The 27,686-nt window shown below is 36.9% G+C and overlaps 1 protein-coding gene across 2 annotated transcripts; it reads right to left on the bottom strand.

Annotated features, from left to right (window-relative positions):
- Positions 1-371: 371 nt before the first annotated feature.
- cd109 (CD109 molecule) lies at positions 372-27,686 on the bottom strand. 2 transcript variants are annotated; one of them, XM_067383299.1, is made up of 33 exons: positions 27,616-27,686; positions 26,704-26,870; positions 25,189-25,217; positions 24,834-25,070; positions 24,551-24,676; positions 24,255-24,294; positions 21,244-21,325; positions 20,953-21,046; positions 20,705-20,843; positions 20,483-20,592; positions 19,421-19,696; positions 19,220-19,318; positions 19,076-19,138; positions 17,792-17,968; positions 16,368-16,520; positions 15,772-15,861; positions 15,616-15,685; positions 12,331-12,427; positions 11,791-11,905; positions 11,598-11,711; positions 11,119-11,337; positions 10,064-10,205; positions 9,773-9,949; positions 9,611-9,692; positions 9,169-9,397; positions 6,746-6,917; positions 6,072-6,262; positions 4,927-5,085; positions 4,229-4,294; positions 2,446-2,582; positions 1,410-1,560; positions 1,026-1,128; positions 372-914 (listed from the first exon to the last, which is right to left on the bottom strand). In XM_067383299.1, the coding sequence occupies exons 1-33, from the start codon at positions 27,684-27,686 to the stop codon at positions 718-720; spliced, it is 4,374 nt and encodes a 1,457-aa protein (XP_067239400.1). In that variant the 3' UTR covers positions 372-717. The 2 variants fall into 2 exon arrangements, with proteins under 2 accessions (XP_067239400.1, XP_067239401.1); XM_067383300.1 differs by lacking the exons at positions 24,255-24,294; positions 24,551-24,676; positions 24,834-25,070; ... (1 more) ...; positions 26,704-26,870; positions 27,616-27,686 and adding an exon at positions 22,565-22,630.

Here is a 27,686-nt window from a genome sequence, read left to right as displayed (position 1 = left end):
TTAGCATGCTAAACATAACTGAAAACACAAAACAAAGAAATCAGCCAAAATTAAATCAGAAATTTAGGTATAATTATCTAAAACATGTGACTGAAATAGCCATTTATCCTCTGATATTTAGTTTTTTAAGTGATTTCACAACAGTAATCTGGTAGAAGTCAAAGCTTTGAAAAAGATTTCCAAATTATGAGTTGAGGTTTCAACTTACAAGATCAAAAAAGACATGAACACGTGTGCTACTGGGCAATTTGTAATTGCGATAATTGACAACATGACACATTTTATGCAGTGGATTATTATAATGGTGAAAAGGAATGTAAGAATCACAGTGTTCACATTTAAAAAGTTAATTTATCAGTTTTACACCCTGAATTACTATTTCAATTATTCTCAAAATGAAAAAATAAAAAATGCTGCATTGGAAAAATCTAAGACAAAAGCATCCCTTATTCACTCATAATTAATTAATTAATTAATTAATTAATTAATCAATCACTTTAATCACTTATTTTTCATGAAGTTGTCAGTAATGAAATGTCATTTAAATAAAGTACTCCCTAAACGGTTTGTAAAATCATTCACTGTTGCGCTAAATTGAATGTCAATTTTCATACAAAAAAAAGAAAATCACATTTACAGAACTTTTTGGAACAATTTACAACTTTGCATGTATTAGTGTTATTGATTAAAATGGTAGAGATTTATGGAACACACTGGTTAATTGAAGATAGACAGAAGGATGATAAGTGCTGTGGTCAGGCTTAGAGCCAGAAGTGGATGTTGGCTGACGGGGGGCGTCCCATTAGTCACCCTGACGTCTTGAGCCCCACACTGGGAGCAATCCGACCCACACAGCGAACACACAGACATGTGCTGTCTTATCTCAGACGTGTAGGACCGCACCGTCCTCCGTTCTGCAGAGGATAAGTGAATGAAACAAAGAAGTTGAAACACGTACTGGAACAGAACAGCATATGAAGGACCATGAATTAGATTGTATGGAGCAATTATTTAAAGAGTCTCACGGGGCTCATAGTAGTCGTAGATCATCATCACAGCATCTTGGACATTGGCCACCTTAAAGTCCATTATGGTGGATATTTCAATGCACTTTTCAATTGTTGTCACCTGCGATGAGAAATTTTTTTAAAATTGGATACAGCCACGAACCATCTGATGCATAATGCACAAAAACATAAGAACAAAAATACACTGCAAAAATGGATATTCTTGATTAGTATTTGTGTCTGGTTTTCCAGTATAAATATTTAAACATTCTTGAATCAAGATACATTTACTTGAGTAGCAAAATGACTGGTGATATTAAGTAAAAAATATATGACTCCAGACACTTTTATCATCATGTTTTTGGACAGCCTTAAGTAAATAAGTTACTATGAGGAACTCACCGTGTCTAAATAAAGTATAACTCGTCCTGAAGGCGTCTCTACTCTTCTGACTACATCATCTATCTGGACACCATCTTGGGCCAAACTGAAGCCTGTGAGCAAGCCCACATCCAGTATGGCCATTCCCGTCTGACCCTGGCCTTCCCTCAGCCTTAAAGAAATGGCAAAAATTATGCTTTCAGACAGATTTCTACTCAAAGGTGATTCTATAAATATCTACAGTGGCCCCAAAAAGTATTTGGATGCAAATTTTATGATTTGCATTAGAAATAAATTATCTAATGTAATATTGCTTGTTGTCTAATAAACCTGGTATTGTATATTGATTATTGATGGCTCTTTGATAAATTGCTTTTGTTCTCTATTTGCTTTGGAAAAAAGCATCTGCTAAATTTATGAATGTAAATATTGATGATAGAGAATATACATATTATATTATAAGTGTGTTGCTTTGATGTCGACTACTGTTTATTAATATTATACTTTTATTATCTTATTGGTATGCATGATACTTATTTGTATTTAATTGAGCTGAATGTGTTTTTTTCTTCCCATTAATGTCAGGCAAAATCGTACATTTATTTCAATGTTTCTTAATGTACAGCATCCCTTTGTACATACACTTTTTTTGTTTATTTATTTAATAATAAATTAAATAAACTTGTTTTGGTTGGGTGATTAATTTTATTTTATTTTCATTTTTGATTTTGGGATTGTGAAAAAAATCAAGATTAAACAATTGTTGATCTAATTTTTTTATTTAAATGTGTATGTATAAACAGAAACAGACACACACATTATATTTTATTGTATATTTTATTTTTCGGTTGAGTTAAAGTGGAAGGAAATGCACTGTTAAAAGTTAAATGCCTAATCTTGCTAAATAATCATGATCTCAATACTGACCAAAATAATCGTGATCATGATTTTTTCCCATAATCGAGTTTTGTTGACTTTTTAATCACATTTTTTGGTGCTGATGAAATAATCTTGGCAAAAAGCGAGCCGTGCATGTGTTTTCAGTCCAACCACTCACCTGAAACATATGTGAAGCTTTACACGAAACTTCTCATTGTCCATTACGTCTATATACAAATAAAAGGCCTCATCTGTGTGTATATCACGCCGTCTGAGAGACCTTCTCAGGTTCATCACGCTGTAGAACACAGTAAGCTGAAACAGTAAGAGAAAACGAATTATAGAAGCCTTTGGGATTCGTTTTCCCATTTTATAGCTTCGTGAAGAACCAGCTCATCTCTCCTCAAGAAGTCAGATGATTAGGAATCATTCACGTCTGAAGCACAAATGAACAAACATCACTTAAAAATAGATCATTTTTGCTTTAGTGAATCTTCTGGACACTATTTTACTGTTTTACTGCTTCTCAAAGCGGCTCAAGATGTTGTTGGTGTCTCACTGATGAAGAAAACCGCGTCTGTGCCTGTTTACGTGCTCCATGGCGAGCAATCAAAGGTATAATTACACACTGGACTGAGAAAGATGAGAATCCGACCGCCGATGACATATTTTTGCCATTACGTTTCTTTTTATTTTTATGGGGGTTTCAGTTATTATTCACAGCTGCCGAACCTTCATAACCTGTTTTCATTTGCAATATCTTGCTGTTTGACAGGTGATAGCTTGATCCTGCTAAATGGTCAAGACGGTCCACTTGTTGTTCAACAAGCAGCTTGTTTTACTTTTTACTGTTTTGTAGCTATACTATTTTTTTGTACCAGACCAATGCTTAAAGGGTTAGTTCACCCAAAAATGAAAATTCTGTCATTAATTACTCACCCTCATGCCGTTCCGCACCTGTAAGACCTTCGTTAATCTTCGGAACACAAATTAAGATTTTTTTTAATGAAATCCGATGGCTTAGTTAACTCTAATGATCACTTTGAAAACATGCATTGACAGCAAGATAATTAACACTTCCAGATATTATTTAAGACATAATTAAATCAGTTCATGTGACTACAGTGGTTCAACCTTTATGTTATGAAGCAACGAGAATACTTTTTCTGTGCCAAAAAAACAAAATAACGACTTTATTCAACAATATCTAGTGATGGGGGATTTCAAAACACTGCATCATGAAGCTTCGAAGCTTTACGAATCTTTTTTTTTCAAATCAGTGGTTCGGAGCATGTATCAAACTAGCAAAGTCATGTGATTTCAGTAAACGAGGCTTTTTTACATCATAAGTGTTTCGAAATTTCAATTGTTCACCACTGGGGGGCGTGACTTTGGCAGTTTGATACACGCTCTGAACCACTGATTCGAAACAAAAGATTCGTAAAGCTTCGAAACTTCATGAAGCAGTGTTTTGAAATCACCCATTACTAGATATTGTTGAATAAAGTCGTTATATTGTTTTTTTGGCACACAAAAAGTATTCTCGTCACTTCATAACATTAAGGTTGAACCACTGTAGTCACATGAACTGATTTAAATATGCCTTCAGTAGCTTTCTGGGCATTTGAAAGTGTTTAATATCTTGCTGTCAATGCAGGCCTCACTGGGCCATTGGATTTTATCAAAAATATCTTAATTTGTGTTCTGAAGATGAACGAAGGTCTTACGGGTGTGGAACGACATGAGGGTGAGTAATTTTCATTTTTGGGTGAACTAACCCTTTAACAATGAATATAAGGACAAATTCTCAACCAGGGTTTTAGTGTGCAAACAGCAGTTTCTATATTAAAAGGCCTGTCGCATCTGTCATTAATGCCAGTTTCACACACTGCATATGCTGTGCATGACATCTGTTTTGATCACAACATACTAGCAGATGTTAACTACGAGTTTAGACATACCTGAAACAGAGCAATGCCTTTACCCTCTGTTACCACTTCAATGTCAATGCTCTCATTTCCATCAATCTGCAGAGGCAAAGCAAACATTAGCATGCCTTACTTAGCAGATCTTGACAAATTACTAAGGTCACAAGCAGTCAGCTAGTTAACTCTAATGATCACTTTGAAAAGAAACAGCACACATGCCAAAGTTATCACTTTAATCAATCACTCAATTGTTCAAAATACTGTTCAGTTTTAAAAAGAAATCTCTTCTGCTCACCAAGGTTGCATTTATTCGATCAAAAATACAGTAAAAACAGTAATATTGTGAAATATTAATACCATTTAAAATAACTGTTTTCTATTTGAATATATTTTAAAATGTAATTTATTCCTGTGATCAAAGCTGAATTTTCAGCATCATTACTCCAGTCTTCAGTGTCACATGATCCTTCAGAAATCATTCTAACATGCTGATTTTCTGCTCAGGAAACATTTGTTATATAACAATCTTGTCAAAACATCATTCTTGAGGAATATCTGATGAATAGAAAGTTCTATTTATGTGAAATAGAAATCTTTTTCCACATAATTAATGTTTTTAATGTCACTTTTGATCAATTTAACTCAGTATAAGTATTGATTTCTTTGTAAAAAAAACTTTTGCGCAGTAGTTTGTGTCAGCACAGATCTAGATCTGTGTATTATATACATACGGGGAGGTCTTGGCTATGTTGCAGCAGGTAATTGGATCTGTCTATGTTGAATATGGCGCCAACACCGAAGGCACCGTTAACTGTGATGGTGAGATCAATGGACTCGCCGTTGTTGATGGTGGCGTAGACGGACAGTGCCTCCAATGCCATCACCGTATCCTGACGATAAAGAAAAACACAGAGCACAGATATTATAGTAAAGCCTCAGAACTGATCAAAACAACAAAAAGGCCATTCAACGAGGGGAAAAATGGGATAAGCATGTATTGTTTCATGTTTTGATTTCATATGTAAAAGGCAGATCTGATCATCCCTGCCGCCTGGAAAATAAAACTGCACATGTGCAGAACAGAGCACAAAAACAGCCACACGTCCTTTAATCTTTACATGCTCAAACAAATACCACCAGGACTCTCTTGGCAATCACAGTCAGATGTTCTCCTGTTGGATTTAAGTTGTGGTGTCAAAGCGAGGGCCTTCAACATGAGCGCAGCGCATTATCAAAGCTCACGGCCCAGAAACTGCTAGTCTTCACTGAGGTCAGTGTTCTTGACAGAACGCAGGCCTTCGGTCTCGAGCCAGACGTCCGGGTTAATGTCATGAGGGTCTTTTTAAAATTAAAAGTACATTTTATAATCTCATCTTAATGGCCTCTTGCACATCTTGATTTCCAATTGAAACATTGGCCTGTCAACAAATCTCTCTGAATCAGTTAGATCAAAGATGCGTGTGATCATAAACACATGGTCACTAATTAGTACCTCAATAGATGCAAAGCCTGTTTAATTTCATTTGTGGCATGATTTCAAATTAATTTCAACTTGTTCTTTAAAAAAACAAGCAAAAACCTGAGGCACATACAATGGAAGTGAATCTGCAAACATTCAGATACTCACCGTTTCAACAGTGCAGCAGATGTAAACAATAAGCATGTTAACATGATTTTAGTAGGAACAATTAGTTTTAGAGAAAAAAAAAAATTGCAAGATAAAATTCTGCTTTTAAATCCTCAAAAAATTGTCTTTCTAAAATGTCGACATTCATTTCAGGAGCCTGAATGCCTAAAAGTGCAGTCTACGTTCATTCTGTCCTATATAAACAGTTTCTATTGTCTTTCGCGAGTTGAACGTCTGATTGACATGTACCTGAGTGGATCCGTATCCCCCAAGATGGTTTCTTTGCTGACTGAGCCACTTCATCAGAACGAATCCTTCATCCATTACTTTCAGTCTGTACATGGAGAGCAGTACATATGCAGATATCTCAATTTCGGATGAACGTGGCTGCCAGGAATTGTACAAGATGTCGCTTGGAGATCTCCAAGTTGGCACTCCATCTGAAAGACCCAGAATGCAGCGTCACCATCCAACTATTATAAACACATTAGCGTTTAACACATTTTACTGTGCCAGGTACAACGCTCGTCCATAACAGTACAGCTGGTCGCCACACTGTGTGGAAGTAAAAGAAATGGGTTATTTTCAGCTTTATGTATGTTTCACATCTGTGGCATGCTGTTGATTATCACAGACAATAGTTAGAGAGTCAGACTGGTAATCTGAAAGTTGCGAGTTCAATTCTCAATACCGACAGGAAATGACTGAGGTGTCCTTGAGCAAGGCACCTAACCTCAAATCGCTGTGTGTGTGTGTGTGTGTGTGTGTGTGTGTGTGTGTGTGTGTTCACTACTCACTGCTCCTAATGTGTGTGTACTAACTTGGATGGGTTAAATGCAGAGGACAAATTCAGAGTATGGGTCACCATACTTGGCCTTCACATGTCACTTTCACTTCAATTCACATTTGCAGGGTATATTTACCAACAATTACTGCTCTGTTCAACAGCTGGGTGAGGGCCGATGGAGCGGTGGTGCTGTTGGCCAGTGACAGCGCATAGGTAACTAAAGACAGGCTGTAGTTACTGGAGATGCCCTGAGACAGTCGAGACTTCAGGAAACTCAAGGCTGAAGAAACACTGCCATCATATGCACTCTACCAGGAGACACAAAACAATCAATCAATCTATCGTCTATCTATCTGTCCATCCATCCATCCATCCATCCATCCATCCATCCATCCATCCATCTACAAACCCGATTCCAAAAAAGTTGGGACACTGTACAGATTGTGAATAAAAACAGAATGCAATGATGTGGAAGTTTCAAATTTCAATATTTTATTCAGAATACAACATAGATGACATATCAAATGTTTAAACTGAGAAAATGTATCATTTTAAGGGAAAAATAAGTTGATTTTAAATTTCATGGCATCAACACATCTCAAAAAAGTTGGGACAAGGCCATGTTTACCACTGTGTGGCATCCCCTCTTCTTTTTATAACAGTCTGCAAACGTCTGGGGACTGAGGAGACAAGTTGCTCAAGTTTAGGAATAGGAATGTTGTCCCATTCTTGTCTAATACAGGCTTCTAGTTGCTCAACTGTCTTAGGTCTTCTTTGTCGCATCTTCCTCTTTATGATGCGCCAAATGTTTTCTATGGGTGAAAGATCTGGACTGCAGGCTGGCCATTTCAGTACCCGGATCCTTCTTCTACGCAGCCATGATGTTGTAATTGATGCAGTATGTGGTCTGGCATTGTCATGCTGGAAAATGCAAGGTCTTCCCTGAAAGAGACGACGTCTGGATGGGAGCATATGTTGTTCTAGAACTTGGATATACCTTTCAGCATTGATGGTGCCTTTCCAGATGTGTAAGCTGCCCATGCCACACAAACTCATGCAACCCCATACCATCAGAGATGCCGGCTTCTGAACTGAGCGCTGATAACAACGTGGGTTGTCCTTGTCCTCTTTTTGAACTTCAAATTTTGATTCATCTGACCACAGAACAGTTTTCCACTTTGCCACAGTCCATTTTAAATGAGCCTTGGCCCAGAGAAAACGCCTGCGCTTCTGGATCATGTTTAGATATGGCTTCTTTTTTGACCTATAGAGTTTCAGCCGGCAACGGCGAATGGCACGGTGGATTGTGTTCACCGACAATGTTTTCTGGAAGTATTCCTGAGCCCATGTTGTGATTTCCATTACAGTAGCATTCCTGTATGTGATGCAGTGCCGTCTAAGGGCCCGAAGATCACGGCATCCAGTATGGTTTTCCGGCCTTGACCCTTACGCACAGAGATTGTTCCAGATTCTCTGAATCTTCGGATGATATTATGCGCTGTAGATGATGATAACTTCAAACTCTTTGCAATTTTTCTCTGAGAAACTCCTTTCTGATATTGCTCCACTATTTTTGGCCGCAGCATTGGGGGAATTGGTGATCCTCTGCCCATCTTGACTTCTGAGAGACACTGCCACTCTGAGAGGCTCTTTTTATACCCAATCATGTTGCCAATTGACCTAATAAGTTGCAAATTGGTCCTCCTTATATGTACATTTAACTTTTCCTGCCTCTTATTGCTTCCTGTCCCAACTTTTTTGGAATGTGTAGCTCTCATGAAATCCAAAATGAGTCAATATTTGGCATGACATTTCAAAATGTCTCACTTTCAACATTTGATATGTTATCTATATTCTATTGTGAATAAAATATAAGTTTATGAGATTTGTAAATTATTGCATTCCTTTTTTATTCACAATTTGTACAATGTCACAACTTTTTTAACCGTCTGTCTATCTCTCTATCCATCCATCCATCCCTCCCTCTATCCATCTGTCTATCTATCTCTTCATCCATCCATCCATCCATCCATCCATCCGTCCGTCCATCCATCCATCCATCCGTCCGTCCGTCCGTCCGTCCATCCATCCATCCATCCATCTATCTATCTATCTATCTATCTATCTATCTATCTATCTATCTATCTATCTATCTATCTATCTATCTATCTATCTATCTATCTATCTATCTATCTATCTATCATCCATCTATCATCCATCTAACTGTCTATCTATTTCTCCATCCACCCATCCATCCATCCATCCATCCCTCTATCCATCTGTCTATCTATCTCTTCATCTATCTATCTATCTATCTATCTATCCTTCTATCTATCCTTCTATCTATCTATCATCCATCTAACTGTCTATCTATTTCTCCATCCATCCAACCATCTAACATCTGTCTATATCTCTATCCATCCATTTATCCATCTATCTATCTATCTATCTATCTATCTATCTATCTATCTATCTATCTATCTATCTATCTATCTATCTATCTATCTATCTATCTATCTATCTATCTATCTATCTATCCATCCGTCTGTCTGAACTCACCTTGTATTCAGCATTCTCCAGAAGAGCAATGAGGACATACGCTGTGAGAGACACAGGTCCATCCAGACCGCCCTGGAGCTCTGTGTGGATGACCCGACCTGGCTCTCTGAATGAACCGTCAGGGTCCTGCTGGACTGACAGCCAATATGCTGTCCTCTGTATCACCATCGGGTCAATGGAAATGAAGTCCTGAGCCTGGAGGAAACACCTGAGCACGAACGCTGACAACCTGAAAATCACAAAGCACACCACCATCACTCATACACTTGATTTGTGTTTCATTTCATTTTTCATCCATCGGTTCTGAAGTCAGTACTGAGCTGGAAAGATAAATGAAACTGTTTGATATTAATTAGTGATTTTACATAATTTTACTCCCAACTCAGAATTTACTATGTTTTTAGGGTAGATCTTAAGCTGTGATGTATTTATTTATGTATACCATGTGCTGCCAGAATAATCACTGTCTCCAAAAGCACTGAAAGAGCCATCAATCCTTTGGTAGGAAAGCTCACGTTCATACGCTGCAATCAAACAGGACACACATGTTAACTCAAGGACATCTGCTGTGTGTCTCAGGACTATAAGACTTCACAACACTCACCTTCCATCATGTAGCTCATAGCCTTGTTCCTTGTCTGTTGCTCGGCTTGCTTGGTACTTCTTAGATACTGGAGAACATAAACATTTGGAGCAAAATGGATCATGTTCTGCTCACCACAACCATACGGCATCTCAATGAGAGAGTCCAGATTTCCAATGGATGGGCCCAGAATGTCACCTTCAACATTGACACATGTAGAAGAGGTGTTTAGATGAGGTGTTTGCACTCAAAAGAGGCCTGATAACAGCCAGAAATTCTTTTACAATAGAGACACAGAGTAAGGACACATACCCACAGCAGATACAGTGGCCCTCTGACTGTCAGGAACCACATCTGCAGGAAAAATAAACGTCATCGCCCTAGACAGCGTGTTCTGGTTCAGGTGAAACTCCAGAAACAATGTTTGAGTTGACGACTGCTCCATTCCCTCTGGCTAAAGAGAAATCATTCAACACAAAAAGAGTTTAGAAGGCTGCTATAAGAGTATTTGCTGTACTTTAAATATATAATCATCAAAAATAATGAGAAAAACAGCTAAAAATGTTCAGATGCATCACAGTCATTAACATGAGGCAAAACAGCATTTTTTTCATGAAAAAAATGCAAAAATAAATTAATCATTAATCATTGTACTGTCTGTAATTTAAGTAAAAATGCAAAATTGTTACATTTTTTGCTTTGCTGTAATAAATATAGAACCATTAAAAATATTGAGAAACAGATAAAAATGTCCAGATGCATTATACTCATGAACATGAATCGAAAATCTGCATGTTTTCATTTTCATTGTCACAAAAAAATATAAAAATGCAAAAAATAAATTGTTGTATTTTTTCATTTCATTGCATTGAAAAAAAGTCAAACTGCAAAAATAAATTGCTGTACTGTCTTTATTTAAATAAAAACATAATTGTCTGACAGATTTTGCTTAGCTTTAATAAATATAAAATCAAAAATATTAAGAGAAAAAAATCTTAAAATGTCCAGATGCATTACAGTCATGAACATGAGGAGAAAATCTGCTTAACTGTCAAGAAAATAATGTCAAAATACATTTTTTTTTGCAGTGTCTTCAGTTTAAACAAAAACATATTGTATTACAAATATTGCTTTGTTCAAAGAAATAAATATCATCAAAAATAATGAGCAAAAAAGCTAACAACCTCCAGATGCACTGCAGTCATGAATCTATGCAGCAAAATGGGCTTAACTGTCATGAATATGCCTAAATAAATAAATAACGGTCCTAAAAACAAACATACTTTTCTTTAAAATAGTAGTTCTTTAAAAACTTTTTTAAATTTATTTTTTATTTTGGGGTGTAACATCATGCTGACTTGAATCACCTTGACAAGAACAGTCTTGTAGACCCAATCTGAAGAGTAGATGGATGTGGCTTTGACGGAGATGGGAATGTCTCCCAACGCTGTGGCTCTGATGGGGAACAGGAGCGTCATAATGTTCTGACTCAACACTGAAACTTTCCTCACGTTGCCCATAGAAAATTCTCTATTATCTGGTGACACAAATTCAAATGCCGAACTTTCTGCAACAACAACCAGCACCTGTGATGGGCAAAGACATGAAGAGAGCTGCATTCAGCAGACTATAATTCATTTACAACAGAGCGACCCTAAAGTAACATGGGTTGAAGTCAACATGAAACAGCATTTGCAAGCCATTTCAATGTATAAATTAATGATGTAATAACATAACATTTTTGTGCTAATGTTGAAATGAACGAATATTGTATGTTACTGGAAGAATGTTTGTTCATAACTGCCAGAACGTTCCCTGTTAGCTGGGCTACTGACACAAATCTCACCTCCAAATCTTCATCCATGTAGTTAAATAAATTGACTTCAAGCAGTAGCAGTTCCCCACGGATCAGGAACGCCGGGAGATTGAGTGACAGGAAGAAATCTTTGAACACGGTCAGCTGGGAGACAAACTCCTTTTTAATAATCAGTTATATATATTAATATTCAGTGACAGGTAAACTGTACACGATGCATCACCTCTGCAGGAGAGCTGATGCCCAAACCCAGATTCTCTGACATCACAATGGCAAAGGCCACCCAAGAGGTCAAGCTGTCCGGCACGGTCACTGGGAAGGAAGCCGAGGCAGAATTACTGCAACATAAGAAATAAAAACAGACATAAATGAGTCAGTTGCTTTCATAAAATGGATGTGGGTATAGAGACCTTTGAAGAATTTTGATGAGAAACATTTGAATTCATATTGTGATATCTAACGTTTCACTGTATCTTGGCAAATATGAGCACAGTTTGAGACATTGTTGAGGTGTCTTCTGAAACTCCACAGGATGACTGTAATAATTTGCTCTACATTTCATCTCAATGCTCTCTAGAAGAAATGATTAAGATATTAAAGAGATCTCAGAGACTTGTGGTTTTTCATTCCTAAGTGATTGCATACTGTAAACAAAAGTTATTGATCAGAAGTTGCTTGTTCATAGCTCAGAAAGTATTTTTAATACACTTAGGTATTATCCTAGCGAAAATCAGCTCAAGGACAGACATATTCCTCGTCGTACCTCATATTAGCATCCAGCCAGATCCAGGTTTCAGGAAAATCTTTTCGCTCTCTAGGCTCTGCATCGGCCATCTGATTCAGATAGAGTCCCTCCCCTGCTGTGGAACACATTAGCATTAGTGAGAAAATGATTATGAGACAGAATTTTACATTTTCTTAAGACAAGACTACAGGCAAAACCATTGTTTTTTTAGGAACTTGTCAATTTTGAGATTTTGAGCTATTCTGCTTCAATAACATGTCTTCTTTCAGACTAATGGAAAAAAACAACAACATCCAAATACACATTTAAGAGGTGTGCCTCAAGGATCGGTCCTTGGTCCACTATGATTTCTAATTGATATGCTTCTTCTAGGCCAGATCATTAAACATCATTGTCTTAATTTTCATAGTTATGCCAAAGATACACACATTTTTTTCTTATCCAACCCAATTCCATCTTTCCACTCCCATCTATAGCCGCGTTTCCCCCGCAGGAACTTTCCCCAGGAACTAGGGACTTTGGGGTGGTACTCTGTGCGTTTCAACCTCAGCAACTAGGGTCTAAAGGAAGTTCCAGGTAAAAAATTTCCCCCTCAGAAAGTCCCTGCTCATGAAGTAGTACTTTTTCAAAGTTCAGGAACTTTGGGTGGTGAGACTTGGGTGCTGAACATGCTGATTGGTTAAGATCATGCAGCATTTTGATTGGTTGACTCATTTTATTTCATTGACCATTTTTAAAAGTTGATGCGTGCAGTAAGAGTTGTTTGCTATTTGAATCAACAATGGAGTTTAAAAAATATGACAGATGTACTGACAGTGAGGTTCAGGCTTTATTAAGCTTACAGGTGCTGGGCATATAATTAGAATATCATCAAAAAGTTGATTTATTTCACTAATTCTATTCAAAAAGTGAAACTTGTATATTATATTCATGCATTACACACAGACTGACATATTTCAAATGTTTATTTCTTTTAATTTTGATGATTATAACTGCCAACTAAGGAAAATCCCAAATTCAGTATCTCAGAAAATTAGAATATTGTGAAAAGGTTCAATATTGAAGACACCTGGTGCCACACTCTAATCAGCTAATTAACTCAAAACACCTGCAAAGGCCTTTAAATGGTCTCTCAGTCTACTTCTGTAGGCTACACAATCATGGGGAAGACTGCTGACTTGCCAGTTGTCCAAAAGACGACCACTGACACCTTGCACAAGGAGGGCAAGACACAAAAGGTCATTGCAAAAGATGCTGGCTGTTCACAGAGCTCTGTGTCCAAGCACATTAATAGATAGGGGAAGAGAAGGAACAGATGTGGTAGGAAAAAGTATACAAGCAATGGGGATAACCGCACCCTGGAGAGGATTGTGAAACAAAACCCATTCAAAAATGTGGGGGAGATTCACAAAGAGTGGACTGCAGCTGGAGTCAGTGCTTCAAGAACCACTACGCACAGACGTATGCAAGACATGGGTTTCAGCTGTCGCATTCCTTGTGTCAAGCCACTCTTGAACAACAGACAGCGTCAGAAGCAGCTAAAGACAAAAAGGACTGGACTGCTGCTGAGTGGTCCAAAGTTATGTTCTCTGATGAAAGGAAATTTTGCATTTCCTTTGGAAATCAGGGTCCCAGAGTATGGAGGAAGAGAGGAGAGGCACACAATCCACGTTGCTTGAGGTCCAGTGTAAAGTTTCCACAGTCAGTGATGGTTTGGGGTGCCATGTCATCTGCTGGTGTTGGTCCACTGTGTTTTCTGAGCTCCAAGGTCAACGCAGCCGTATACCAGGAAGTTTTAGAGCACTTTGTGCTTCCTGCTGCTGACCAACTTTATGGAGATGCAGATTTCATTTTCCAACAGGACTTGGCACCTGCACACAGTGCCAAAGCTACCAGTACCTGGTTTAAGGACCATGGTATCCCTGTTCTTAATTGGCCAGCAAACTTGCCTGACCTTAACCCCATCGAAAAAATCTATGGGGTATTGTGAAGAGGAAGATGCGATATGCCAAACCCAACAATGCAGAAGAGCTGAAGGCCACTATCAGAGCAACCTGGGCTCTCATAACACCTGAGCAGTGCCACAGACTGATCGACTCCATGCCACGCCGCATTGCTGCAGTAATTCAGGCAAAAGGAGCCCCAACTAAGTATTGAGTGCTCTACATGCTCATACTTAAGTATTAAGTGCTCTACATGCTCATACTTTTCATGTTCATACTTTTCAGTTGGCCAAGATTTCTAAAAATCCTTTCTTTGTATTAATCTTAGGTAATATTCTAATTTTCTGAGATACTGAATTTGGGATTTTCCTTAGTTGTCAGTTATAATCATCAAAATTAAAACATTTGAAATATATCAGTCTGTGTGTAATGAATGAATATAATATACAAGTTTCACTTTTTGAATGGAATTAGTGAAATAAATCAACTTTTTGATGATATTCTAATTATATGACCAGCACCTGAATATGTTGAGGACAAAATTCAGTGGGAACTGGAAAGTCGCACGCAGTCCTACGTCACCAAACTAATTTGCCTAGTCCTCATGGTACTTTAGACTGGCGATGGAAACACAGACATCAGCAGGTCTGGTGGAAAAAAGTTCCTGGGAAAAAAAGTTCCTGCGACAAATTGTACCAGGTAATTTCATTGGATATACGGCTTATCATTTCTTGCCTACAATATCTTAAAGCATATATGGTGGAAAACGTCCTGAAACTGAATACTGACAAAAATGATATTCTACTAGTTGGCCCGAAATCGATTGGCTCTTCCCAGCATGACAGATCTCCATTCACTCACTGCTCAGGATCTGGGAGTACTGTTTCATTCTAAATTATGTTTTGAACCATATCTGCCAGCTTGTTAAATCTTGTTTTCTCCACATCTGCAATAGTTCACATACAGTATGTCCTTCACTTAACCATAAAGATGCTGAAAATGTTATCCAAGCTTTCATAACCTCTAGATTGGACTATTGTAACTCCTTGTTTAGTGGCCTACCAGCTAAATTCCTTAATCGCCTGCAACTGGTACAATATTCTGCTGCTCGTGCCCTTACTTTTGTGCAACAAATGAGCTGGAATTTTAATGTGGATAGCATAATTTGGTTTTGGAAAAACTTGAAAAATGTTTGAGATCATATTGAGATCAATTTCTCTTGCCTTTAGAAAATTTGAGTAGTGCACAACTCATCAATGTGATGTTACTGTGTTTCGGGTGGTTGCCAGGTTACTGTGTATTATGAGGTTGCTAAGGTGCTCTGATGGGTTGCTAGGGCAGGTTCAGCCTTAAGACTTACGAAACACAGGGAAAAATTGACTCTTCTCCGGATTCAGACTGGCATCTGTCAGAACCGTGACACCGCACGTCTGCAAAATGAAACAATATCCGTAAACCCTGTGCAAAAAAGTGATACATTTCTGTTCCTGAGATAACATTGATGTGTCTGATCTACCATGAATGTGGAATATGGATCTCCCATTTTCATGCTGCTGTAATCTGTATGGGTCATCTCTCTGCTATACGACATAAATTCTTCAAGCACCTGCAAAACACACACACACACACACAAAAGATCATGTTGCTGATCTTAGATAAGTTTTTGTGATGACTAGCATCATATTAATAGGACAAGCTGCTCTGGGGTCAGTTTTTGGATATCACAAACCAGCTATTGTTGTAAATCACATCCAGAACAACAAACTGAACAACACAATAGTGTCTGCACTATCAAACCTGTTCACCTAGTTCTGATAAACACAGTTGCTCTCAGTTTCTTCCTTTTGTCAAACAAGTGAAACCCGGGCGTGGTGTTGGCGTTTGGTTACATAGGACGACCGGCTTTACTTATCATGTGATCTTTTTGTGGGAAGAAACAATCGTCTGAAATCCCAAAGATGATTTCCCACACTTTAAACCTCAATAAACTGAACAAGATAAGTCATCGGGTGAGAAAGTTGGAAAACAATGGATCTCAATATTGCCCAGTGTTGATGTCGCAAATTATTCTATGAGTGTAAATGATCTATAATCTCTAGAAGACCATATTACCTTCTTCTCTGTAATGCCATTGTCTTTGTTGGAGTCCATTGTTGCTTTGTCCACCACCAGAACTCCCACCAGAGATCCAGGCTCGGACACAGAAACGGAGAGAGACACAGAATCTGCTGGCTCGGCACGATCCTGACTCCAGCTCAGAGATACCTGCATATGACATAATATATGATTATAATTCATTATTACACCACAACCCATTTTACTTCTGTAATGTGAAACAGGGTATTCAAAGTTCAAATAATTGCATTTAATATAAATTTATGCTATGATGCATTTATTACAGGCCTCACGGAGCCATCGGATTTCAACTTAATTTGTGTTCCGAAGATTATTTTTTTATATCTTTTATATTTTATATTCAATGAGAAAATCCATCAGCAATTGAGTATGAAGCACTTTTAAGAAGTCTATCGTTATTTGATTTTCTTACTGTAACTTTTATTATATTAACATTAACCAGCATTAAATTACTGTGCTAACTATTGCTAAGATTACCTACAACAGTAGCCTAACACAATGACTAAGGGGGAATTTACACAGCACAGTTTTCAACTAAAAATGGAAATGCATTTTGGCAGTTCATTGGCCTGAAAATGCAAACTTTCGAACACGGCATTCAAATTGCAAGTTTTTTAAAAAGCCAGTACCGTTATCATCTCTATGTAAACTACAAAAACGCAAATTTGTGAAAACGGTGACGTCATGTGTGCATATCATGTGTTCAGTCTATAGACGTGTAGTGTTACAAAGTGACATCGCCAACTACTGGCCTGACAGCATAATACAGCACCTTTAGTCATTCTTGTGGATTCGTGTGAATGGGATCTTTTGACAACGTTGTCTGTATGCGAAAAACTTCAGTTTTTAGTACATCAATGTCGTGTGAACGTACACTAAATAGCTAATTTATTGAAGAGTAAAATAAATCATATTAATGAAAGGGCGTTTAAATTAAACCGTTTTCAACTAAAAAATGGAACAACAACAACGACGTTATGGGGGCCTGAAAACACAGACTTTTGAAAATTGGTTTTAAAGTGCAAGTTTTTGAAAACTATATCGTTATCGGTTCCATGTAAACTACAAAAACGCAAATTTGTGAAAACAGTGATGTCATGCGCATGCGTGTTACGCATTCAGTCTATAGGCGTGAGCGAGTACTTGACAACTAAAACAACAATGGTGGACAACAGGACTGGAGAATGCATTTGTGCGCAGGTGTGTAGTGTTTCTTTACAAAGTGACATCGCCAACTACTGGTCTGGCATGAGCAATACAGAGTTTTTAGGCATTTTGCCGTGTGACTGTTTTGACAACGCTGTCGTCTGTGCGCAAAACTTTACATAAAGCAAAGGAAAAACGTTTCCGTTTAGTACATCTTTGTTATCCCTGATGATTTTGTTGTTCTGAATTCTTACTGTGTTTCTCAGGACTTGTGTGAAAGTAACTTGTAGAGCATCGTTCACGATCTCTCCGTCTGGAAGCGTGTAGTACACCATCACACAAGCCAGTGGAGTCCAAGAGTGATCTGTGTTCAGACTGAAGGAGGAGGAATTAGCCGTCCCAGCATCCACCAGCCGACCGCGGGACATCACCTACAGAACACATCATAACTACAGGCTCATCCTCAGAAACGTCCAAATTACTGATATCATTAACAGGATACCCTTGTGAAATAGAATTGCACTTAATAGAATTGAATGTACAGTAGTGTTCTTTATATCTTAAAGTATTTTTTTAAACTGTACTCACAGATATTAATACTGAAGTGTACTTAAAGATTACACTTTCTTAACACACTTAAGTACAACTTTATAAAGTTTCACTTTGAAATAAAACTTCTAATATGATATTAGTAAATTGAAAATCATTATGTTTTAATAATCTTTTGTTATGCTTTAAAGTACACATATGCTGACTAACACTAAAGCATACTTGATTATGATTTAACTGTAGTGTGTTATTTAATGATACATTTAAAGTTAATATATTTTAAATATACTGAATTGCAACTTCATCATTACAAATATATAATTAATAAAATATTGAAATACATGACAAACAAGTTGATATTAAAATACAGTACAGTACATTAGGCAATACACTTTAACCATATTTCAAATACAATAGAAGTAATTATAAAATTACATGTAACGATGTACTTAAAACCTACTTTAAAAAATCTTCAATTTATTTAAAAGTTCAATTTATTGCATTTAATATAAATTTAAACTATAACACCTTTTCATATAATTGCAACTAACATGCAATAAAGTGTCTGAAAACATTACATTCACTTCACATATAAGTATACTAATTTAAAATTAATTATTTCTGTAATAAGTCCTCTTTTCAAAAGTATGCAAAAGGGTACTGAACCTACGTTATTTTACAGAATAAAATCCACTTTGTAAAAATCAGAAAATACTAAATAATATAATAAATATAGTACATAATATGCAAAAAACTTTATTTGCATTATATGTAATTAAATAAATTAATAAAATATAATATCAGTAAAATAAATTGTACTGAAATTTCAGAATTTTTCCCTGCTTTTTCTGTTTAACCCCATCATGACATTTCCTCCATCAAAAATGATTATTTAATCTTGCTGACATCATGTTTTGACAAAAAGAGGTTTCTCATACAGTCTTTATCAGTAGCTTAACATGGACATATTATCTCTGGAAAATACTTACAATGTAGTGGAATTTGGTCAGGTTAAAATTGCTCTCCAAAGTCAAGTAGAGTGGCTGTCCGACCTGCAAAAGTCACCCTGTCAGTAAAAACACTCAGTGAAAACAAAAATCGCAGCAAAATATATACACTAACAGCTGAAGTACCTGAGGCTCGCTGTCTCTGTGAAGCTGTATATAGGATCTACTGGGTGAAGAATAACTGCTGTAGACCTGAAGACGCTGGACTGTGTCTCCAAACCGGGCCTGAAACCAACATCAGGAGGAAGTGTTCTAAGCTGCATCACAATTTACATACTTCTACTATGCATATCAAGGCCATGGAAAGTGTGGATGAAGTGTGCGCACCTCTATATCAAGTGTGGCAACGCTGTCAGAGAGCTGAACCTGAAATGACATCACCCCATCGGCAGCAACAGGAAGCTCGATGTCTTGGACTGGAATATCGAAAATGGGAGCGAAGCTGGACTCCATTGTGCTGTTCATCGTGCGAGGCCCCAGGGATTCTTTCTCGTTCCACATCCACGACCAGGGGCTGAACTCGTGCTGGGTCACCGCCAGCCGCACACTTCTGCTCTGATCTTCAGCAGTTAGTGGCCGCTTGTCATAAGTGCTTAACTTCACCTTGTCAAATAGAAATACAGAAAAAAAAAAAAAAAAAAAAAAAAGTTTGAAAGCACGAATCTAACAAAATCTGTTGGTTCAAGATCAAGATTTTTTGCATAATGACTATTGTAATGTCAGTTCTTTTGTTTAAAGAAAATGAAGCATATTCTTTAGAACAAGTAAGGTTTGTGCATTGTGATTATTTTTATTACAAATATTTACCTCCCAACTCTCATTAATTAAAAAAAAAATTATATATTTAATTACTGTCATTAATAAGAAAAATAATTATATATTATTTAAACATTGCCATTAATGTGAAAATAATGAAATATTATTCAAATACTGTCATTAATATGAAAATAATGATATATTGTTTAAAAATGTCATTATGAAAAATAATGACATATTATTTAAATACTGTCATTAATACAAAAAATAATGATATATTATTTAAATACTGCCATTAATGTGAAAAAATAATTATATATATTAATTAAATACGGTCATTAATATGAAAAATAAATATATTATTATTTTCATTTTAAAAATTCATTACAGTAATTTTTTGTGTAATAATGTAAAAGCTATGAGTAAAACATTCCTGCATTATAGTAATGAAACAAGGATGCATCACACAATTTTGGTTAATTGCCATGAAAATAATGTCATAATAATCTAATAAATCTTAATTTCCCTCAAAATAGGGTTTATTTTTTTATGAAAAATATTTTGATTTTTGATTTTCGGGTGGATACATCACATGACTCACTCATGGACCCGAAACGTAATGTTTTTCTTTACCTGAGCAGTGAAGTTCATGGAGGGTTTAATGATCTGTGGATGTTGCAGAAACTCAAGATTATATTTATTATTCACAACAGAAACCCTCACGCTGCTGTTATATGTTAAACCTACAGGCAGAGAAATGGAAAAACAGCTCAAATGAAATCTGAAGGGTCTTCACAATTTGTGTAGGTTATTAATATGCAAAAAATAATTTTACATAAGCAGGACGGGACGCACCTGTAACACCCTCTGTGACGTTCACAGTAATGTCGATATATTCTCTGGGCCCGTATCCTTCATAATATGTACTTCCGTAATCAGCAGAGAGTTTGTTCAAGTACGACGCATCAAATGTGATATCAGCAGAGCCGTCAATCTACACCAGATATACCAGTCTGATTAACAGTTCATTAAATGCTAACTTTAAATTCAATATATGAGGTTTTCAGTGTAACGTTATATGTTTCTCGTCAAATGGTACTTACAGTTTTATTGTGTTCGTAACGCCTTGCAAGGCCATCAAAAGCGTGGACAAATGTCACAGACATTAGCCCACTAACAGGCTTCCCATAAAAATATCTGAGAAAAAAGATAAAAGTTATTTATGTTATATTTGACCGTTAAAATGTGTCATCACAGTCTGTGAAAAGGGTGGCCACTTTGTAGTAATACGCTACGATTTAACCAAAATGAGGAAAAGAATGAATAAAATGAGAGAATGGATTCTTCCTTAGTACGTAATGAATAATAAAACTATGTTTAGGACAAGTGCTCACTTTGCTGTGACTGTCCCTGTCAGCGTGTCTTCATAATGTAGGACGGAGGGGACGTCCACCATCACCTCAAATCTAGGAAGTACTGTAAAGACATACATTTAAATTCACATATATGATTTCACTTTTTTAAAGGGGACCTATAATGCCCCTTTTCACAAGAAGTCTCTGGTGTCTCCAGAATGTGTCTGTGAAGTTTCAGCTCAAAATCCCCCACAGATCATTTATTATAGCTTGTAAAATTTGCCTCTATTTGGGTGTGAGCAAAAACACGCTGTTTTTGTGTGTGTCCCTTTAAATGCAAATGAGCTGCTGCTCCCGCCCCCTTTCCAGAAGAGGGCGGAGCTTTAACAACTCAACAACAACAAAGCTGGAGAATCTCACGCAGCCAAAATGACTAAAGTGTTCAGCCTTACATTGTTCAAACCGGAGTCGACACTGATGGAGAGACTCAGGAAGAAGTTACAAATTTTAGAATGAAACTGGACGTTTCTGAATGGTTAGTGGATAAATTAATGTAGTTGCTGTGGAGTTGATTCAGCTCATCCACTAGCATGTGCCGTCATGTTAGTCTTTTGTGTAAATCCAGTGTTGAATTGACCCTCGTTTGTGAAACAGTCCGGAGTAAAATGACGGCATGTCAACAACACTCTACTACAACATATAAAGAGTAAACTAACTAAAGTTAAAAAAGTGAAACCATAATCAACCACCCCTTTAACTTTAGTTAGTGTGTAATGTTGCGGTTTGATCATAAACAACATCTGCAAAGTTACGACGCTCAAAGTTCAATGCAAAGGGAGATATTTTCTTTTACAGAAATCGCTTTTTAAGGACTACAACAAACGGCTGGTAGGGACTACAACAAGCTTCTTCCTGGGTTGGTGACAGAGAACACACTGAGAACACACAACAAAGGGAGTTAGGCCATGTTGGGCTGCTTTAGAGAAGAGGAAGAGTTGTTGTAGTAGAGCACATTTGGGAGTCGCATTTATTGCAATACAGTAGTGTCAATATGGCAATATGACAACATAAGTTATACCCGTAATTAAACTAAATTACACTTGTTCCTTATTAATGCTGCATATATTCTCTGGCTCTGTAGGCATTTTACAACAGTTCCCACACGAGCGATTTATAGATTAACATGACAGTAGTTAACTCCACATCAGCTACATAAATTCAACAACTAACCATTTAGAAACGTCCAGTTGCATTCTACATGTTGTCAGTTCTTCTTGAGTCTCTCCATCATTGTCCGACTTCGTTTTGAACATAAAAGGTTGAACAGTTTCTGACATTTTCAGTAAGGGTGTTTTCACACCTATGGATCGCTTGTTTTGTTCCGAAACAGGGACTAAATTGGTTACAATGTTGCTTTTTTTTCTTGGTTCGGTTCGCTTTCACATAGCAAAATTTCAAAGCGTACCAAAATGCGTTAAGGTAAGTCACATGGGAGTAAAACTGTCCTCTTATTGGTCAGAATTTTCTCTGCGTCATCCATCAAAATAATGATTGACAAGTTCGCTCCATGAGTTTATTGTGGCTTTATTTGTAACTGTCCAGACACACACAAACACTTTATAAATGTAGCTCTCTCCCGCAGTTAATTCATATTTGCTGCGGCAAATTCAAACCTGCGCTCTTTCTCTCTCTCTCCATCTCTGGATTTCCCAGCGCTGTCTAGTAGGCGACCTGTTGTCCGTCTGTCGAGAGAGACCATTTGAATTTTATAATGAAGCAGAGCGGGAATTGAGACTTCGTCGGGACAGCATTCTCGCACGGAGAAGTGTAATTTCACACCAGAGGCGATCGTTGGCTTTCAGATATTGTAAATAATGTGCTCACTCACAGAATCAGACATTACTGATTTTTATATCATATTTTCCGTTATGAAATGATATAATTTGGTTCGTTGGTCCGTTAACTGGGTCGATTGCTTTCACATCTCAAGCGAACCGCTCCAGAGTTCGTTTGGAAGCGTACCGAGACCATCTCTTCAAGCAGGTCTCGGTACGCTTGTTTGGTCCGCTTTTGGTGCGCACCCGAGTGCGATTGCTGCTTTCCCACCTGCCCAAACGAACCGCACCAAAGGGGCAAACGAACTCTGGTACGATTCAACCGAACTAAATGAGGCAGGTGTGAAAGCACCCTTAGTGTCTGCTTGAGGTAATCGGAGCTGTTAACATGAGCTGTTGAAACACCGCCCTCTTCTTGAAAAGGGGCGGGGAGCAGCAGCTCATTTGCATTTAAAGGGACACACACAGAAGTGGCGTGTTTTTGCTCATCCTCAAAAAGTGACAATTTTAACATGCTAGAAAAATTATCTGTGGGGTATTTTAAAGGTGCTAAATAGGATGTTTTGTTTTATACATTTTTGCAATATTACTTGAAACTGTCTTTACTAACTGATAAAAGACTATTTATTAGGTGCACTGAAAGGAATAATATTAATATACATCATCTGTGCACGAGGTAGGGCCTTAAAAACATCAGCCAATCGTTTACACGATCATCGCGTAAACGATTGGCCCTCTGGCTTGTCAATCACTGCCGTGGCGTTCCTTGTGAGAGACGAGCGCGGCTGCGCGCTCCAGTAACTTTCCACACTCCACAGGCGCCGCATGCAATGTTTTTGTCAGGAGACAGGAGTAACAACTGCAGATTATACTATAACAGAGTTACCTGCGGTGAGTCCGACATAATGAATCCACTAACACGATACAGCGAATGCCGGTGGTAAACACTCGTGTTCCAGTACTCGTGCACGAGTTTTGGGAGGCGCTCCTTTGAAATGAGCTGTGAAGGTGGGGGGTTGTTCTTACGCATGCGCTCATTTAAAAAACTCACTAACAGTCTTTGGTTTCTCAGTCGACGAAAAAATCCTCTCTGTCACCTTTAAGCAAAAACTTCACATACATCTTGTAAAAAGGGGCATTATAGGACCCCTTCAAGATTCATGTCTTGACAAAACATTAATCCTAAAAGATAAGTATCATCATGTGAAATCTTACCATAGTAGTCCACAATGAACGATCTCTCCTGTACAACATCCTGTGTCAAAAATAACAGTGTTAGAAGAGCAATAAAGCTGAAATGAAATCAATATAATTTTTTTTTTCTATTTGTGCGAGAGTTGAATGCCTGTGCAAAACTTGCTGAGCACAATCCTAGGCTGTTGGTGGTGGTTGACAAGACATATGCAGTTTGTGAGGTGTCTGTGGTTTTTATTATGGATACTAGTGAATTGATTGCAGTTTCTAATGTGTTCTTTGTGAATTCTAGTGTATTGTTATGCGGTGTAACTCACATTGATTCTGGCTATAATTTTCCATTGGCCTGGCGGAGGGTTCTTAGAGATGTTCAGCTCTTTTGAAACAACACCTAGAAAACCGTCCACAGACAGCCACTGCCGAATCATATTCCCCTTAGGATCCTGCTCACATTAAATACACACAAATACAATGAAGTAAGGTTTCATCCATTCATCTCTTAGTACTCCAGACCTGTCATGATGACTCTGCTGATGTATCTGTTCATATTCTAGCCATTTCTGCTAAAATAATCATCATCAAACAGCTTGAGACACCCACCCTGATATAAATGTTGATCTGACCCTCATACGGCTTTCCATCGGGTGTAATCGATACAACCCGGAATTTCACCGTCTGCCCTGGTTGGTAATTATTCTTGTCAGTCTGGATAAAGATGGACATGCACTTGGGGCTGAAGTGCATCGTGGTGGAGTTTGAAAACACTTGAGCAGCTCCAACAAACCCCTTAACGTACAGCTGATATGGATACCAGTAGGTCAAGTCGTCATAATAGACCTGCGGAGGGAAAAAAACACACAGTATGTAGGTCACAGACAAACAGCCACTGATGCAACCAATTCTTTTTATAATCTGGAGGTTCAAACATAGAAATTATTACAGTCCTGATACTCACAGGTGGAAGAGACAGCAGTCTGGTAGAGCCTTTAAAATCAAAGTAGAACAGACATGAATACTTGTTTGAACAGGGTGGAGTTGTATATAATATAATAGGTCATTCTATAAAGGTGCCTTTCAAAGTCATTTCCAGTGTAAATTTAAACAGTTCAGGCTAAATTAATAAATGTGATTATATGTTATGTAATTGTGCCTTCAGAAATTACAATGTACTTTTTGGAGAGAAAAAAAAATAATTATTGTATTTTCTGAAACAAAGTTGTTCTACTAAGACAGTCAGAGAGAGAGAGAGAGAGAGAGAGATGTCAAAGTGACACACACCTGCCTCCTCTCTCTCACTTGTCTCATTTGCTCTGGTGAAATAGTGCATTGCACTTAATTTTAGTCATATAGTCAGGTTTCATGTGGCTTACTGCGAATAAATGGTCAAATACATACAAAATGATGTCATAACACCTGTCTTGGTGAGTATTTAGTTAAACACAGTGAGTTTTGGAACATTAAATAGTAGAAAAAGAGAACACATGTCGTGCAACAGTATATTGGGTCCGCGCATAAACTCTTAAAGTGACAGCAGCCTAATATTCCTGCTGCTGCATGGCTGTCAATCAAAAACAGTGACAAAGAAAATCACTCTCTACTCTTGACTGAATACGTTTTATATTTAATTGTAAGCATGAATCTGTATTTAATTTTTACAATGAAGACTAGTGTTAATTCACATTTGATTACTTTAATTTAATAATTAATAAAAACCTACTAAACCTGTAAAACTTAGTTTCAAAGCTCTCTTTATTCTATTGCATTTATTTGTGCTGTTGTTTGCAATGACCCTTTTGACATTTCCCGGTTTCTCAGAAGCAAAGTCATCATAGTTGGGTAAAATTCTATGGCGGTGAAGGAGAGAATGCATTGAAAATTTTCTGTGTGTTCCCATGTTCTCAAATAGCAAAAGAAAATCTCAACGACAGTGTTTTCACAACTGTCAAAAAGAGGAAAAAAATAGAGAGAGATTGATAATGGGAGTCAGAAGAGAGAAAGATGTCAACTTTACAATCACTCCCACAGCCGTTGTATTAGAAGTCGTTTTTTGTAATTTGATGCAAAGGTAATATAATATACTAAGTAAGTATAGTGTTGTAAATGTACATACATAAAAAAAAAAAATATATATATATATATATATATAATATATATATATATATATAACTTTGCAAGATTTACAATGCTGATGACTGTTGAAAAGGGTCCATTTGTGTATTTGTTCTTATTTTATGATTGACTTTTTACTTGTGTTTTCTTATGAAAATAAAACTGCGTTGAAGAAAAGCAGATTTTTGTTTGTATATGCTGCCAATTATAGTTCTTAGTAAGAAAATAGGAATTGGCAAAAATCGGTATTGGCCAAGAAAATTGCAATCGTTGCATCTTAGATAGATAGATAGATGAGGGATACAATAAGATGATCCTGACGATAATAAACGTTAGATGACAGTAAATGATGGTGATTTACCTGCTGGGATGGTGCTCTGTGTTTGGGCCACACTGGTGTTTCCATGGATGAGTTCAGCTGTGACTTTGATGGGATAATCTGACAGAATGGTGACTGATATTGTGGTGGGAACGTCACAGCGCAGAATTTCAGAGACGGATATGAGGTAGGAGGGTTTCTGTGCTGGGCTGAAACTAAAAAAAAATGTCTTATTTTCATGGGATTATGATAGATACATAATATATCTGTGATTATATTCCATATTATATATTTCTCTCAATAATTAGTTTTTTACTATGAATATTGTTGTGTGAATCGGCTTAAATTGGATGCAGATAAACATAAATAACTTTTTTTTTTCTTTTTTTTAAAACTTATATTATCAGAAACAGTAAATACACTATCATTCAAAAGTTTGGGTTTGGTAAGATTTTTTTTTTTTTTTTTTTTAAGAAATTAATACTTTTACTGAGCAAGGATGCATCAAAAGTGACAGTAAAGACATTTAAAGGACAAAAAGATTTATATTTCAAATAAATTTTGTTCTTTTGAACTTTCTATTCATCAAATAATCCTAAAAAAAAAAAAAAGGAATCACGGTTTCCACAAAAATATGAAGCAGCACAACTGAAATGTTTCTTGTTTCATTTTAAAATGTATTCAAATAGAAAACAGCTATTTTAAATTGTAATAATGTTTCAAAGTATTCATATTTTTTGATCAAATAAATGCAGCCTAGGTTTGAATAAGAGACTTCCTTCAAAAAACCCCAAATTTTTAAATGGCAGTGTGTGTTAATATAAAGAAGAATGAAGAAAATCTTGTCAAGAGACAAAAGATACAGATTTAGAATACTGAGCATTAAAAATAGAATTTTAACATATTAATCACCTTTTAAACATGTTACTAAAATACAACTGAAATGTATCAAACCTTGGTGTGGTCAGAGTTCCACTGCAGAATAGTAAACATCCCAAGACTCCAAAGACCTGAAGCCACTCCAT

This window comes from Chanodichthys erythropterus, chromosome 4, assembly GCF_024489055.1.
Source record: "Chanodichthys erythropterus isolate Z2021 chromosome 4, ASM2448905v1, whole genome shotgun sequence".
Classification (NCBI taxonomy): domain Eukaryota; kingdom Metazoa; phylum Chordata; class Actinopteri; order Cypriniformes; family Xenocyprididae; genus Chanodichthys; species Chanodichthys erythropterus.
The sequence above is the reverse complement of the archived record's forward strand: the minus strand, read 5'-3'. Positions and strand labels throughout refer to the sequence as shown.